Raw genomic sequence first — 16779 nt, forward strand, 5'->3', positions numbered from 1 at the left:
TGGATAATTTGGATAAATGCGAGGTATTGCATTTTGGTAAACCAAATAAGGGCAGGACTTTTGCAGTTAATAGAACTGTGGATGGAGTTGTAAAACTGAGAGACCAAAGGATTGATGTTACATAATCCTTTGCAAGTTGGACGAGGTGGTTAAGAAGGCATTTAACACGCTTGCCTTCATTGATCAGACCATTGAGTTCTCGGAGTTGGTAGGTGGTCACTTTTTGAGTATTGTTCCGATTGCCTTGCTATAGGAAGGATGTGATTAAATTGGAGAGGGTTCGGGAAACATAGCAGGATGTTGTTGGGACTGGAGAATTTGAGCTGTAATGATACGCTGGATAGGCTGTGACCTTTGTCACTAGAGCTTTAGGAGGTTGATGGGTGACATTATACAGGTTTATAAAATTATGAGGGGTACCGATAAGATGAATAGCAAAGGTCTTTTCTCTAGGGTAGGGGAGTTCGAAACTAGAGCACACATTTTTAAAATAAATGGAGAAAGATTTAAACGTGACCTGAAGGGCAACTTTTTTACACAGAGGGTAGTTTGCTTGTGGAATGAACTGCCAGAGGAATTGGTAGATGCAGGTACAGTTCTACTCCGTTGCTGTAGGATTCTATGACTCTGGTGTCAATTGACAATATAGCTGTCCCCAGGTTGAAGTGCCTCATTAGTTCTAGGATTCCTGCCAACTCGATAATATGAAGCAGAAGGTGAGAACTTTGGAAACAGCTTCAGGTATAAATTGTTTGCTTAAAGTAAGAACTATGTATGTATATTTTGTGATGGCATCCAAGCATGCTCTTCTGTTAAAATCCTATTGGCAACATCATTGCAAAACACAAAACACTACCTGTATTCTTGTTCTAAATGCCACCCTTTGATGCCATTTGGTGTTGAGATCGTGAACCAATCCCTTAATGAATTCCCTCCAATTGCATATTGCCTGAAATAGAAAGAAACAGGCCCAGGAGCCTGAGAAAGAGAAAATTAGAATGAACATGTTATTCTCCCTATTGCCAAGATATTCTCAGTTCCTGTGAAAAAGTGAATTTTTACAATTGCCTGAGTAGAAATTTATTCTGACCCATTGTATCAGTTCAGTAATCTTCAAAATAAACAATCATGAAGCTGCAATATTAGCAGGACCATTTAATAATATTTGGTCAGGCTTGCCTTGAAGAGATTGTGTTATCTATAAAATCAGGAGCGAGTTTATATGGTAACGAAATTACCTAATGGCCTGACCTTTAACAGTGCGCAGCTACCGACAGCACGTGACAGTATTGTTTATAAATATTTGTATTTTTTTGCTCCAAATACTAGCTTGTAGAATTTAGATGAAAGCAAGTATTATTTTGGAGTCTTTGAGCAAGTTATGTAGAAACTGCTGATTATTACAGAAATCATCAAAAAGGTGTAAATTGCTGGGAGGGAGAAGAGCTGTTACATTTATCAGTTGTCACGTTGACATATTCCATTGTAGTAGGTAAGTCCGTGTCTTCTGTGATTTATTTCTTGGAATTGCAAGTATTTATCTTTCAGAACTGCAAATGAAATTGCCACCAGCAATTTTTTTTTGGTGATCAACTTCGCCTCCATTATCCTGCATCACAATCAAATTCTAATATTTCTGAACTGAGGAATCATAGAATTTGACAGTATAGAAGGTGGCCATTTGTCCCAGCCTGTCTGTACTGGCTCCTGAAAGAGCTACCTTGCTTTGTCTCTGTTGGCCTCTAAATTCAGCACTTTCGAATATATATCTCAGGAAGGGTCACCGGACCTGAGATGTTAATTCCAATTTCTCTTCACAGATGCTGTCAGGCCTGTTGATCTTTTCTAGCAACTTTGTCAAGTTTTTGTCAAGTAAAGAGATTTAGATTCTCCCTTACTGGAGATTGTCATTGCCTGACATTTTTTTGTAATGCATAATTCTTACCACTTGTCAGCCCTAGCCTGAACTTTGCCCAGGCCTTGCTGCATATGGACATGGACTGCAGTAATCAGTGCCTATACCCACTTCTGACTTTGTGAAGGAGTTACGTTCATTGATAAAGCAGCTGAAGCTGGTCAGACTGAGGAACTTTGCAGCGATGACCTGGTACTGAGCTGATTGATCTCCAGCAACCACAACCATCCTGCCTTTTGCTGTCTATATCTTCAAGACCATTTCCCACCTGATTCCCATGGACTTCAGTTTTCGGAAGGCTTCTTGATGTCAAGGTGAGTTACTTTTCTCTCAGCCTTGGAAAACCATTCTTTTGTCTGTGTTTGGACCAAAATTGTATGAAAGTTAGAAGCTACGTTGGCCCTGATGGATCCCAAAATGAGCAACAATGAGCCAGTTATTGCCCAGTTTCGGGTCCAGTTCTGAGGAACAGTCACTGGACCTGAAATGTTAGCTCTGATTAATTTCAGTCACACACAGTTAGAGAAACTACGCTGTTCCAATCATAACATTAATTTATATAACCAAGCGCAACCTTGACTCGTACAATGAGTTAAAATTCTGGACTCGACCTCCAGTTACCCGGGCCATTCAGTACTAATCTCGGTCTTTTGACAGTGAACACTTTGTGGAGCTGTTTTATTAATTGTGTGGTGCTGTCATATGAACAGGAGCTGCCAGAGTTCGGCTTCTAATTAGCTCTTGTGTAATACAGATGATTTCAGTCAAGTTTTCATTATGTTCAAGGAGATATAGTGAGTTGACTGACTTTTATGAAGAGCTGTGCAATTTTTACAGCCATGTGTGTTTCTGCTGAAAGCAATATCTTTTGATGAATTGTATTGCGTGTGTCAAAAATGTGAAAAGATTTAGTTCAGCACACAGTGTGATTCTGAGTTGAGTGGCTTAAAAATATTTACAGATTTGTGACCAACATGCTCAGTGAATTCTTTGTCCAGGGAAAGCTTTATAAATCTCAGTATTCGTAACATAATCTCAACTATGTAATTTATACCCATATTCCTGGGTTATGCTCTATCTTTCATTCAAATTACTTGATAATCCATTACATGGATAATTCAAGATAACAAAGTGTGAAGCTGGATGAGCAGAGCAGGCCAAGCAGCATCTCAGGAGCACAAAAGCTGACGTTTCGGGCCCAGACCCTTCTTCAGAGAGGGGGATGGGGTGAGGGTTCTGAAATAAATAGGGAGAGAGGGGGAGGCGGACTGAAGATGGAGAGAAAAGATGATAGGTGGAGAGGAGAGTATAGGTGGGGAGGTAGGGAGGGGGTAGGTCAGTCCAGAGAAGACGGAGAGGTCGAGAAGGCGGGATGAGGTAGTAGGTCGGAAATGGAGGTGCTGCTTGACGTGGGAGGAAGGGATGGGTGAGAGGAAGAACGGGTTAGGGAAGCGGAGACAAGTTGGGCTGGTTTTGGGATGCACTGTGGAGAGGGGAAGAACTGGGCTGGTTTTGGGATGCATTGGGAGAAGGGGAGATTTTGAAGCTTGCGAAGTCCACATTGATACCATTGGGCAGCAGGGTTCCCAAGCGGAATATGAGTTGCTGTTCCTGCAACCTTCAGGTGGCATCATTGTGGCACTGCAGGAGGCCCATGATGGACATGTCATCTAAAGAATGGGAGGGGGAGTGGAAATGGTTTGCGAATGGGAGGTGCAGTTGTTTATTCCGAACCGAGCGGAGGTGTTCTGCAAAGCGGTCCCCAAGCCTCCGCTTGGTTCCCCAATGTAGAGGAAGCCACACCGGGTACAATGGATACAGTATACCACATCGGCAGATGTGCAGGTGAACATCTGCTAAATATGGAAGGTCATCTTGGGGCCTGGGATGGGGGTGAGGGAGGAGGTATGGGGGCAAGTGTAGCACTTCGTGCGGTTGCAGGGGAAGGTGCCGGGTGTGGTGGGGTTGGAGGGACTGTGGAGCGGACAAGGGAGTCACGGAGAGAGTAGTCTCTCCAGAAGGCAGACAAGGGTGGGGATGGAAAAACGGCTTGGGTGCTGGGGTCGGATTGTAGATGGCGGAAGTGTCGGAGGATGATGCGTTGTATCCGGAGGTTGGTGGGGTGGTGTGTGAGAACGAGGGGGATCCTCTTGTGGCGGGGGCGGGGTGTGAGGGACGTGTTGCAGGAATGCAGGCGATGCGGTCAAGGGCGTTCTCGACCACTGCGGGGGGAACGTTGCGGTCCTTGAAGAACGTGCACATCTGGGGTGTGCGGGAGTGGAATGCCTCATCCTGGGAGCAGATGCAGCGGAGGTGGAGGAATTGGGAACAGGGGATAGAATTTTTGCAGGAGGGTGGGTGGGAGGAGGTGTATTCTAGGGAGCTGTGGGAGTCGGTGGGCTTGAAATGGACATCAGTTTCTAGCTGGTTACCTGAGATGGAGACTGAGAGGTCCAGCAAGGTGAGGGATGTGTTGGAGATGGCCCAGGTGAACTTGAGGTTGGGGTGGAAGGTGTTGGTGAAGTGGATGAACTGTTCGAGCTGCTCTGGGGAGCAAGTGGCGGCGCCGATACAATCATCAATGTAACAGAGGAAGAGGTGGGGTTTGGGGCCTGTGTAGGTGCGGACGAGGGACTGTTCCATGTCACCTACAAAGAGGCAGGCATAGCTTGAGCCCATGCGGGTACCCATGGCCACCTCCTTTGTCTGTACGAAGTCGGAGGAATCGAAAGAGAAGTTGTTGAGGGTGAGGACGAGTTTGGCTAGGCGGATGAGGCTGTCAGTGGAGGGGGACTGGTCAGGCCTGCGGGACAGGAAGAAGTGGAGGGCTTTGAGGCCATCTGCATGCGGAATACAGGTGTGTAGGGACTGGACGTCCATGGTGAAAATGAGGTGTTGGGGGCCAGGGGATTGGAAGTTCTGGAGGAGGTGGAGGGCGTGGGTGGTGTCACGGACGTAGGTGGGGAGTTCCTGGACCAAGGGGGAGAAAATGGAGTCCAGATAGGCGTAGATGAGTTCGGTGGGGCAGGAACAGGCTGAGACAATGGGTCGACCCAGGCAGGCAGGCTTGTGGATTTTGGGCAGGGCAGGCAGGTTTTTAACACAGCACAGGAGATTTGTTGAAACAGTATCTAATGGTAATTAGATTAAATCCTTTTCTTTATTCACTGCTCACTTTGGGAGTCATTCTGAGCTATTTCCCAGAAATGGTCATGTTAGGCAATCGAATTTGAATTTCTCAACCAATATCTTTAACCAAAGTTATTGATATTATGAACTACCTATTATGCTTATGAATTGGTTATTGTCTCATAGAGGCCTCTAGCTCAGGAAAGGAACCTTTGGCACTGTGCCTGTGAAAAACAGCCACCTAACTATTCTAATTCCATTTTACGGCATTTGTACCATTTGCCTTGTATGCCTTGGCATAGCAAGTATCCCCTTTTATTTCGTAAATCTTACGAGGGTTTCTGCCTCAGCCACCCTTACTGGCAGTGAGTTCCAGATTCCTACACCCTCTTGGTAAAAACATTTTTCCTCTCATTCCTTCTGAATCTCTTGCCCCTTACCTTAAATCTACGTGACCAGTCATTGATCCCTGCACCAAAGCGAAAAGTTTCTTTCTGTTTATGCCTCTCATAATTTTATACATTTCAATCATATTCTCCCTTCATCTGTTCTGTTGTATGGAAAACAACTTTAGACTGTTCATTCTTCCTTCATTTCAAAAACTCTTCACCTTGGACAGCATCCTGATAAATCTCCCCTGCACCTTCTCCAGTGCAGTGACATCCCCACCAACCCTTCACTGTGGATTCCAGACCTGTGCCCATTACGCTAGCTGTGTCCTAAACAATGTTTTGCATAGTTCCAGCATAACCACCCTACTCTTAAACTCAATGCCTTAGTTAGTAAAGGTAAGTGTCCCTTATGCCTTCTTCATTACTTTATCTACCCGACCTGATACCTTAAGGGACTGGTGTACATGTATATCAAAATCCCTGGGATCCTCAGTGCTTCCACCTTTCATCATATATTCCTATTCCTTATTTGTCCTGCTGAAGTGCATTCTCTCACGTGTATCCAGATTGAATTCCATTTGCTGCTGATTAGCCTATCTATATTCTCCTGTAATCTAAAGCTAACCTCCTCATGAATGACTACTCCACCAATTTTCGCACCATCTGCAAACTAACTGATCCGCCTTGCTATGTAGATATCTAAATCGTTTATAAATAACACAAACAGCAATAAGTCCAACATTGATCCCTGCGCTGAACACAGAATTCCAATCACCAAAACACCAAGCAATCATCAACCTCTGTGCTTTGACATTCGACCAATTCTGGATCCGAGTAGCCAAATTTCGTCAGATCCCTTGGGCTATTCACTATTAGTCTCCCATGTGGGACATTGACAAAAGCCTTGCTGAAGTCCAAGTAGATTATGTCAAATGTAATCCCCTCTTGTACACACCTGGTTACTTCTTCAAAAAATGCAATCAAGTTATTCAGACATGGCCTCCCCTCAATAAAACCGTGACTGCCCTGCCTTTCCAAGTGTGGATTGATTCTGTCCCACAGAATTGCTTCCAGTAGTTTCCTCACCTGAGGTGAGACTTACTATTGTGTATCTTTATTTCAATATACAATTTTTATTCACTTTTGCGATATGGACATCACTGCCTGTCTTGAGTTGCCCTTGAGAAAGTGGTGGTGAGTTGCTTTCTTAACCCGCTGCATGCCATGTGATATAGCTACTCTCGCGATGACATTAGGGAGGGAATTCCAGGATTTTGACTTGTTTTAAGCATTTATATGTACTTTATCATGAAATGCTGACAAGGTCGACAAGGAAATATAAGGATTCAAAAAGATTTATGGTCCTCATGAAGAAATAGTTAGGACTGGTAGACAGACCCTCAATAATTTGCCCAGAACTGCGTGCTGTGTGTTTGTTGTCGGCCTTTTTCTAAAGCAGTTGATTCAAACAGTCTGATTGTAAAATTCTTTTCTGTACAAATGTTTGCTTTAAAATAAATAGAAGTAAAGAGAAGAATCCGTCTAGAATTAGATTTGATTTGTGTGTGGCTTTGAGAGTGATCTTGTCATGAGTATGCTGTGAGATTACCCCAGAGACTCTGATATGCTAAAGTAATAGACTTTTGGAGACTGGCAACAACTGTTCTGCTTCTGTGCCACCACAAAAAATCACATCTGTCTTGTTTAGAAATACTTGGAGGCATCCTGTTGCTGTGCATCTGATTTGAAAACTGTAACATGCAAAAACATACTCTTAGTATTACCCTGAAAGATTCAACATAAAGTAATTTAACAGATTTCTTCTATTGTCTAGAATATCTTCTGAAATATTTGGTTTGAAAATGGGTAAGTCACAAAATTGTATCAGTGATAATGGGAACTGCAGATGCTGCAGAATCCGAGAGTGTGGAGCTGGATGGACACCGAAGGCCAAGCAGCATTTTGACACATCCAGCATTGCCGAAGTGATTACCCACTGCAGTTTAGACACAACTTTCTGAGCAGGCTTGTCATGAAAGACCAATTTAATCATCTAATAAGCTGTATGTTCTGGCTGAAATACTAAAACATGATGAAAATCTTTGCAATTAGACAACTGTTTTACATTTTGCATTATGCATAGAAACGGACAAACAAGAGGGTTGCGTTCTGAGGAGGGGTCACCCGACCCAAAACGTGAACTCTGATTTTTGTTCACAGATGCTGCCAGACCTGCTGAGCTTTGCCAGCAAGTTCTGTTTTTGGTGTCATCTGATTTTCTGATTTTGTTTTGTCATGTTGATTCTTTAGAGCACATGTTTTTGAAGTTGAGCCTTCCCTCAGAAACGTCTCATTTGTTTTCACCAGCCATTTGCTGTGTTTGCCAGCAGCAAAGCCAAAATTTCTTTAATTTATTTCTTGTGAAGCATGCCTTCAGCAACCTGAGTTTACCTTATGGGTATGCTGCGCTTTTCCTCCAGGCTTGGTATTTTTCCCTGTATCCGAGTGCAGTTATCAAGTGCATTCTCATGAGAGCAGTTTAATCATGGCTTTTCTTATTTTGAATTTGCTGTTGTTTTGGGTGTATAGTTTGGCAGTCTGTCGTTTGGTTGTTGCTCTGCTTTGGTTGGAAGGTTAATCTGATTATCTATAGCTGCTGTATTTGAGTTAGTATTTGTTTACCATTGAATCCATTGTACTTCTGAAATTTGACACAAATAGAATATAATTTCACTTTGTGACTTTGCTGTTAACACAGTAAATGGAGGAAAGTATTGGCCAGACAATGCTGAGAGGATGTGGAGAATCTACAAACAATTGTAATAAGGGTTATGAATGTGATAACTCTCGCTGGCGTATGCCAGTTGAATTTCTTGTGTTAAATTGCTAGATTATATTTTGGGGGTATAATTCTGAAAATAATATCTTGCTGTATGGAAAACAATATCCTTGAACACTGGTAGGTCAGTTGGAAGGCAAAGAAACACTGGGATTCCTGAAAGTAGAAGGAGAGAGAAAAATCAAAGCATAAATGAACCTGGTCCAAAGTCCATAATTGCCAGTGATACATCAGAGAATTTGTTGGTTACCTGGCTGCTGATGCACTAAAGCAGTAACACATAATAATGAAGTAACGAAAAACCATTCAAAAATGAGAGGGCATTGAAATAACTGACAGCATTGAATCTGCTCCTGTTGTGATGAAAGTGCCTTATTGATTTGTAACAAAATAGTTCCAGGGCTACATTGTATCAACTCAACGTAAGAGTAGTTTGTCTGTGGGACCTCGGAATAGTAATGATAAAGATCACTCTTGTCTATGGCTCCTGATTTCTACTGGTATGTGCTGTGGCAATCTATCAGTTCAGAGATGAAAAGTGGAGAGCAAGGGAAGGAGATTCAGAAGGTAGTTCGTTCTTTCAATAAAATACTTTCCATTTTGCTTTGTTGAGAATGCAGTCTTGAGTTTTGCAAGTGGCTTTAATAGCAAGTATTTCAGGTGTTGAGGGAGCCAAGGGATTTTATTTGTGAGGTGCTGGTAATTGTTAGGAGGAAATTATATTCTGGGAATATCTTGTGATACAAATTGGAAACAGGTTAACTTTCAAGTAAAGATCCAAAAAGATCTTCTGGTTGCTGGTTCGTTTCTGACTCAAAGGACATGTCTTTAAGGGCGGCATGGTGGTGCAGTGGTTAGCACTGCTGCCTCTTGGCACCAGGGACCCGGGTTTGATTCCAGACTTGGGTGACGGTCTGTGTGGAGTTTGCACATTCTCCCTGTGTCTGTGTGAGTTTTCTCCGGGTGCTCGGTTTACTCCCAACTGTCCAAAGATGTGCGGGTTAGGTGGACTGGCCATGCTAAATTGCCCATCGTGTTCAGGAATGTGTAGATTAGGTGTGTTTTAGGGGGATGGGTCTGGGTGGGATGTTCCAAGGATCCAACTGAACTTTTTGGACCGAAGGGCCTGTCTCCACATTGTAAGGATTCTAAAACTTAAAGTTCGTTACACTTAACCAAGATCGGAGTAAAATACTGGAAATGATTGTGAGGAGTGAATTTCAGGGTCGAACAGCTAATCTAATTAACATTGGCCAACATGTAGGTTTGGAAGGGGGCAGTCTGGCTGACTAACCGCTTTGAACTTTTAGAGGAAATCATGTTCCAGGTAGACTGTGGGAATTCCAAGATGCAGAAATAGGATAAGGTCATTTGGATCTATGAGTCTGCTTCGCAATTCATTTAGATCATTACCTGATTTGACATATATCTAGACTTTAAAAAAGAAACTTCAGCAAAATTCCATGTAACAGAGCTATTGAAGCTCATTGTGGTGGAATGAAAACAAAACACAGGAATGGATTGAAACTGGCTGAAGCGATGAGTTTTCATTTGAGAAGTGGTATCAAGATTGAGACCGGTAAGAGTACTTGCTGGGGTGTCCTAGGATCATGTTAGGATCTTGCCTATTTGTAGTTACCACCACCAACATGGACTCAGGGGTTTAATGTGAACTGGCCAAATTTTCTAACAGTGACAAACTGGTGGAGGGAAGGGCGTGACTAAATCTGAGATCAGATTTTTGAAAAACATGTCTGCCACTTCAATGCACCACCTTGCTCCCTGGCCAACATCTCTGTCTCCGGCTTGCTGCAGTGTTCTAGTGAAGCCCAGTGCAAGCTGGAGGAACAACGCCTCATTTTCTGCTTGGGGACCCTCCAGCCCTCCGGACTCAATATTGAGTCCAATAATTTTTGGGCCTAAACTCTCCCATGTCCCAGCCACCCCCACCCCACACACCAGGCCTTGTTACCATGTAGCCTCCCCCGACACACCCGCTATTGTTAATGACTAACAGTCCCCATTAACAACTATTCACCCTCCCAGCCTGATCAGTAGCAACTCCTAAATCTGTCCAACTGTCTTTCTCTTTGGGCTCTACCCTGTTGATTGCTCCCGACCCCACCCACCTCCCCATTTTCTACCTATACAAACTGACGTTTTCCCAGCCACCATTCAGTTTTTCAAAACTAAAGTGCATGTTTAGGCCTGTACATTGGCATGTAAGTGAACCTGCTTCCATTTTCTCAGCTAATAACTGTATATTTAGAAATCTATTTACATTGGGAGTTGGCCATAAGTTTTCAACTCGGAAATGTTTTTAGATTGCCCAGGGCAGTTAATGTGCAGTTCACTCCAAAGTCAGAGAGTACTGAATTCAATGGATGGAAAGGAAGAGGCTTTCGTACGGAGGGATGATTATACAGTCAAAAGTATCTCATCAAAACAGGTTGGATTTGATGAACATTGTGTCAGATGGCAAAGATAATCAATTTGCTGATTCTCCAAACCTTTTTACTCAATCTGCAGTTGTGGAACTATTTCATTAAGTAAGTGAGATATTGATTTTATTTGCATTATTGTGTGTTTTCAAATGTCAATGCAGTAACCTACTCAAAATTATGGTTCATATCTGGCACTCTGGGTGAAGATGTTCTTATGAGAAACTTTGCAATGTTCTATAGTTGACTAATGCTCTCTAATCTGTAGTAGATTTTAACATAAATATTTATCAATTGGTATATTTTTGGTTTGTTCTTTGCAAAGCCTCTGTCGGAGTTGTGCAAATGTGCTGTTCCCAGAGGGACATTCCGTGCCAGTTGTATTGTAAGCCTTTGTAATGTAGGCCCAAGCAGTGGAGCATTGCTTCATTTGTGTTATTTTTCCAGGATTAATCAAATGTTTTGTATTTGTTGGTTGTTAAATAATAACAGCTTTGCCAAATCTAAAATGTCAGGGAGACGCCAATTATAAATCCTGCGAAGGGAACGAATGACAAATTCCAATTAATTTTAAAATTTTTAACACTGATTCTTACAGGAATATTTTTGTCAGAACAGGAACTGTAAGCGTAGGGGAGTGAAGCCCCAGTAATTGCAAAATAAACTACACAGTCTATGTGTAGAGTTGACAAAGTGTGGAGCTAGATGAACACAACAGGCCAAGCAGCATCTTAGGAGCACAAAAGCTGACGTTTCGGGCCGAGACCATTCATCAGACAAGTTCGGAGGTTGCTGTTTGGCCTGCTGTGTTCATCCAGCTCCACACTTTGTTATCTCGGATTCTCCAGCATCCGCAGTTCCCATTGTCTCTCTCCACACAGCCCAGGTGTAGTTGCCTCTAGTGCATTTTATTGACTGTACAGTTACAAGAATGATTAAACATTTTAGTTCACTGTCATTTGAATAGAATAGAATCCCTACAGTGTGGAAGCAGGCTATTCATTCCATTGAGTTTACACTGACCCTCTGAAGACAATCCCACCTCGATCCACCCGATCCAGGAAACCCTGCATTTCCCATGGCTAACTCAACTAGCCTGGACACTATGAGGTAATTTAGCATGGCCAGTCCTGGACATCTTTGGGTAGTGGAAGGAAACCAAAGCACCTGGCGGAACAAGCAGACTCTACACAGACAGTTGCCTGAGGGTGGAATTGAACCCAGGTTCCTGGTACTGTGAGGCAGCAGTGCTAACCACTGAGCCACCGTGTCACCTCTTTCTCAGCTACATATGAATTTATATCTACAGGTAACTTTAATACTTAAAGGGCTCCTACTCTAACAACTTCAGTAAATTTGGAGCTTTGAAAGAAACAAAATCCTCTTTTGTTGGTCTTAACTTGACCTTTACTGCTACAGCAGGTTAAAGCTCACTCAGTTCTCTTAGCTATCTGAGATCCATTGCACAACGTGGGATTCTCTAATTTTGACTGAATCTTACCTCTGTAGCTTGAAATGTATCCTTAACTGCAATCTATGCAAATGCAGCCTCAAGCCCCGAGTGCCACTAAATGTACCAGTATAGATAAAGGTACTGGGATTTGATTCAGTTGTTTGGGCAGCTGGTTTATGAGCGATGCCAAAAACGTGGGTTCACTTCCGACACTGGCTGAGGTTACCATGAATTTCCCAATGTTTCAACGTCACCCGTAGCTCAGAGGCATGGTGACCTTCAGGTTAAGCTCACCACCAGTAATCTCTTGCCCCATGCTCCTTTGAGTCTATGGTGACTTTACCTTTTATATCTCTTAACAAAAGAAGCTGAGTAGAATGTCGATAACCGAGAAGGCTAGTCAGAAATAACAAAAAAGCTTTTCAGCTCAGTACTGCAATAAATGTCAATGTTACGTTGAGTAAAACATGTAACAAATCTCTGAGTACCTGAAAACTTAGATCTGCTTTTTGTTTCAGTAGAGAGAGTTTTACACTGAAAGCCAGCAGCAGGAGTATGTTGCAATATGCTTTTTGGGTGTATGTTTACTGTTTATTAAATCAGGTTCTGGCTCTTTGCTCATATCTCCAGGACTGAAGTCTTGCCAAAAATGAGGCCTCAGGAAACAGGAGTGTACCTGGCTTCAGAGAACAAGGAGGCTGCAGGATGCTGATTAACATAATAAACAGCAGCTAGGAATAGAAGATTACGGCAGGCATTCAGTGCAGCAGTTGAATAAGAGCTTGAGGGCCTCGTATTAAACTAGGCAGTGCAGTGATCTGTAGTATGAGGTAGAGAAGCACAGTGGAACTGATGGGCACAGATCTCTGAACTCTCAGCCTGTAGCAAAGATGGTAATAAATCTGAGGGACTTTTACATGAACACATTAATTTACAGATCATTGGGAGTGGTCTGGTATTTTGCTGTGGTCTTCCTTGCCCTGGGGACTGAAGTCCCATTTGATGTCACTGTTTGGTTATATGTTTACAATAGACTCCCTTCGAGGATTGGTTTTCTTACCTTTGCGCAGAAAGTCCTTTTTAAAAATTTCTTATGTGACGATCGGTCAGTTATTTTTGACTTCCAAATTGCCAGCGGTTTAGACCAACTGTTTGATTCAGACGGACCCCAAAATTGGGTACGTTAAAGGAAAAACAGCTGGGCTGTTGGAAGAAGCGAGAACTAGCAAAGTCTTTGACTGAACTTTAGGGTGAGAACTGCCTGGGACGAAGAAAGCACAATGGAAGATGGCTGAAAGCCGCAAAAGACTACTGAGCACCCTGGATCTGGGTATCTTTGGACGAGTTCTTTTGAATTGATGGATGTGTGAAACTGCTAATATGTAAACCACAATCTGATGGATTTAGTGTGTAAGAGAAACATGAGGACAGGTTAAAACAGGAGGTAATCTTCTTGAAGATGTAAAACTGCAGCACAACAGCAGTAATGGGACAACCTATTGCAGAAAGATGTCGGCTGTGTCAAGGTGAGACATAATGATGAATGGCCTGAACTTCAGCTTGCAGGAGTTGCTAAGAAAAATTGAACAGGTATAGTAAGAAAAACATGATTTTATCTAATGGCCTAATATTTAGTTCTTCATTCCATGTTATTCACTTTGCGTTTAATTTCTGTTGATGCAGTGGTTAATACCACAGCACACATTCTCTTACATACTTCAATGTGTTGTTGATCCGTTTCTAAGCAGGTTGAAAACTGTGTTAGTGCCACGCATAATGGAATTTTATGAACATACAACAGCAGTAAAAGTCAAAGTACATTTATGTTAAGTTTATAGAGAACTACAAAGTGTGTTCAAATGTTGGGAAAAGTCAGTGGAATAGTTGATTTGTGTTTTAGTTAATTACCAGAGATGCCTGTCACAATTTACAGAGAGCATATCCTGCTGTGGAGTGCCATGTCTTTGTTTAAATTGAGAAATTAAACATGTAATGATTCTCTTATATATTCGAACAGCTGAAAGTAAATACAGTGGTCATTCTTAAATAGACTCTGCTTTAAACCCCATAAACCTATCCAGCTTTTAATTGAGGAGGATAGTTATTCACCAGTTTTAAATGCATTGATCGAATACATGTGTGTTCCATTTATCATTGTTCTAATTGTTTTGAAGTAGTATTTACTGTGGAGAAATGCAAGAAACCTGTTCTGGCCATGGTTTCCAGCCAAACAATTGGGGCCACAATTTATGGGAGTTTTCTCAATTTTCTGGAACTTAGTAGCATTTGACCATCGACTGCATGAATTATTCATATGCCTGAGAGTTTGTAATTAGTTTTGCTGACCTTTTACTGTGGCCTAATTTCCACTGCTAATTTAGTGAAAGAAATCCATATAGTATGGATTAACAAGAGTGCCTTATTCACAGCATTGTAAAGTTGGACCAGAGAGTGGATGATGCTTATACGAGCATCCATTTGCTGTCAGGTACCTGGATTGATTGAACTGACATTTCATTTCCTGACCTCCTGCCCTTGGCATCTCTATGGCAACAATTTTTGAATTAGTAGAATAAGGTCTTGTTATCATGTTAAAAAGGGGAATTGTCAAAGAGGATGTTTTTGGCTTTTATTGCAGTTTCAGGATAAGCGAAAAAGATGCTGAATTAATTTTTGAGTGAAATTTGTACCCAAAGGCAGAATGACTGTGAAGTGGGGTTGTATCTGTCTGCAAGAACCAAGCATGTTGTTTTTATGGAATTAACAAATTGATGCATAAACATGGGGGAGGAGTAAGGTGTTACATATCATGGTTATTAGCTGATTAAAGCCTGAGTTCTTGTGCAGGGGTTGTTTCCTTCATGTAGATGCCTGTTGAGCGAGAGAGAGATTTTGTTTATTTGAATTTAATGTCTCTGGAGTTTAACACACTGTGAAAAGCATTTGTGTTGCATTTGCATTGCATTTCATACAGTTTTCACAGTGTGCGAACCATGGCACAGAGCAAAGCAGTAGATCAAATGTATGACTGAATATTACGTTCAAGGTAGAGCTCAGTTCATGCAGCAGTCATAGAATCCTTAGTGTGGAAGCAGACCATTTGCTCCATCGAGTCCACGCCGAACCTCCAAAGAGCAGCCTATCCAGATTTATCCCCCTACATTATGCCTGTCATCCTGCACATCCCACAGCTAATCCACCTTACCTGCATGCCTTAGGACTGTGGGACGAAACCGCAGCACTCAGAGGAAACCCACGCAGACATGGGGAGAACGTGCAAACTCCACACAGACGGCTGCCGAAGTGGGGAATCGAACCCAGGTCCCTGGCGCTGTGAGGCAGCACAACTAACCACTTATCCACGGCACTGCCCACTCAATATTTGGGAAATAAGGGTTGAAGACTAATTGTGTGTTTAAAAATAACCTAATTCTGGCTTAGTAGCTTCTTAAAAGTGCAGTGTTTTTGATAGTAGCAGACCGTTGCTTTAGCTAGCCATTCCTTCCAAGCCTTTCATCAGTTTCTGTTTGATTCTGGAACCAAGAGCCTCCTCTATCTGTTTTCTTTCATTTCGTTCTTCCAATCATTGATGTGTGGATTGCTTTAAGGCAAGTTTTAAGCTCATTATCTGCAGATGCTTGATCCTGAGCAATTTTCTTGACAATCTTATTTTTCACCAGCAGTGGTTTGCTATTCCCTTTCACTTTTAGGGACAGACTGAGGAGGCAGATTCCAGATCTACCTCAGTTGGAATGGGAATCGTGTCCATGCAGTTGGCATTATTCTTGAGGGAATTTGCCCAACCCAATAAATCTCTGATATTTATTTTCCATTAAGGGTCCCTCATGAATCTTTTTCAGAGACATTAAAGCCTCACAACCAGAAATTGCTCCGACAAATCAGCACTTCTTAGAAAAAAGAGAGATAACAAGGTGTAGAGGTGATGAACACAGCAGACCAAGCAGCATCAGAGGAGCAGGAGGGCTGATGTTTTGGGCCTAGACCATTCTTCTGATTGGTTTCGGCCTGAAACATGAGCTTTTCTGATCCTCTGATGCTGCTTGTCCTGCTGTGTTCATCCAGCTGTACACCTTGTCATCTCAGATTCTCCAGCATCTGCAGTTCCTACTGTCTCTGAAACTCATTGTAAGAATCAACCTTGATTTCTTGCTTTGGGATCCATCCATTAATTCACATCTTTCCTGTAAGATGGAACGAGGAACGAAATACTTTATACCAGATGCAAAATCTAGTGTGGCAGACGAAATTCAGCATGTGTCGTGAGAACTGACACAGAAACAAGGTAGAATAAATGTTATAATTTAAATGGCTGCACAGAAATAAAGACACACATACTCAACAGTTCTCATACACCGACTCGAAAGTCTCTGTAGGTGGCAGGGTTAGACTATTAGAAGCACAGTCTGTAGCAAGTTCCATTAAGGAATTTATTTACACAAAGCTGAAAAAAGTGTAGAGTTGTAGAGAAGGGAAAATGGAGTGGGGCGAATTGTGGATAATGCTTGCAGGGAACCAAAGTGACAAAGTGAATTGCTTCCTCTCAAGATTTAAGAACCTTGATATAGCCTTGCAAATCCATGTGCAACTTC

At 42.3% G+C, this 16779-nt stretch overlaps 1 protein-coding gene across 2 annotated transcripts in view; it reads left to right on the forward strand.

Annotated features, from left to right (window-relative positions):
* The window catches only part of LOC132207572 (utrophin-like), a 152660-nt gene that overhangs the window by 44682 nt on the left and 91199 nt on the right, over window positions 1-16779 (forward strand). The window contains exon 1 of one of the 2 annotated variants that reach the window (XM_059643526.1): window positions 12931-13695. The exons of the other annotated variant lie outside the window; for it this stretch is intronic. Coding sequence (XP_059499509.1) covers window positions 13656-13695 — 40 coding nt within the window. The 5' untranslated portion in view covers window positions 12931-13655. Of the gene's footprint in view, window positions 1-12930; window positions 13696-16779 lie in introns of those variants that run through there. 2 annotated transcript variants of the gene reach the window in all.

This window comes from Stegostoma tigrinum, unplaced genomic scaffold, assembly GCF_030684315.1.
Source record: "Stegostoma tigrinum isolate sSteTig4 unplaced genomic scaffold, sSteTig4.hap1 scaffold_102, whole genome shotgun sequence".
In the NCBI taxonomy this organism is placed as follows: Eukaryota; Metazoa; Chordata; class Chondrichthyes; order Orectolobiformes; family Stegostomatidae; genus Stegostoma; species Stegostoma tigrinum.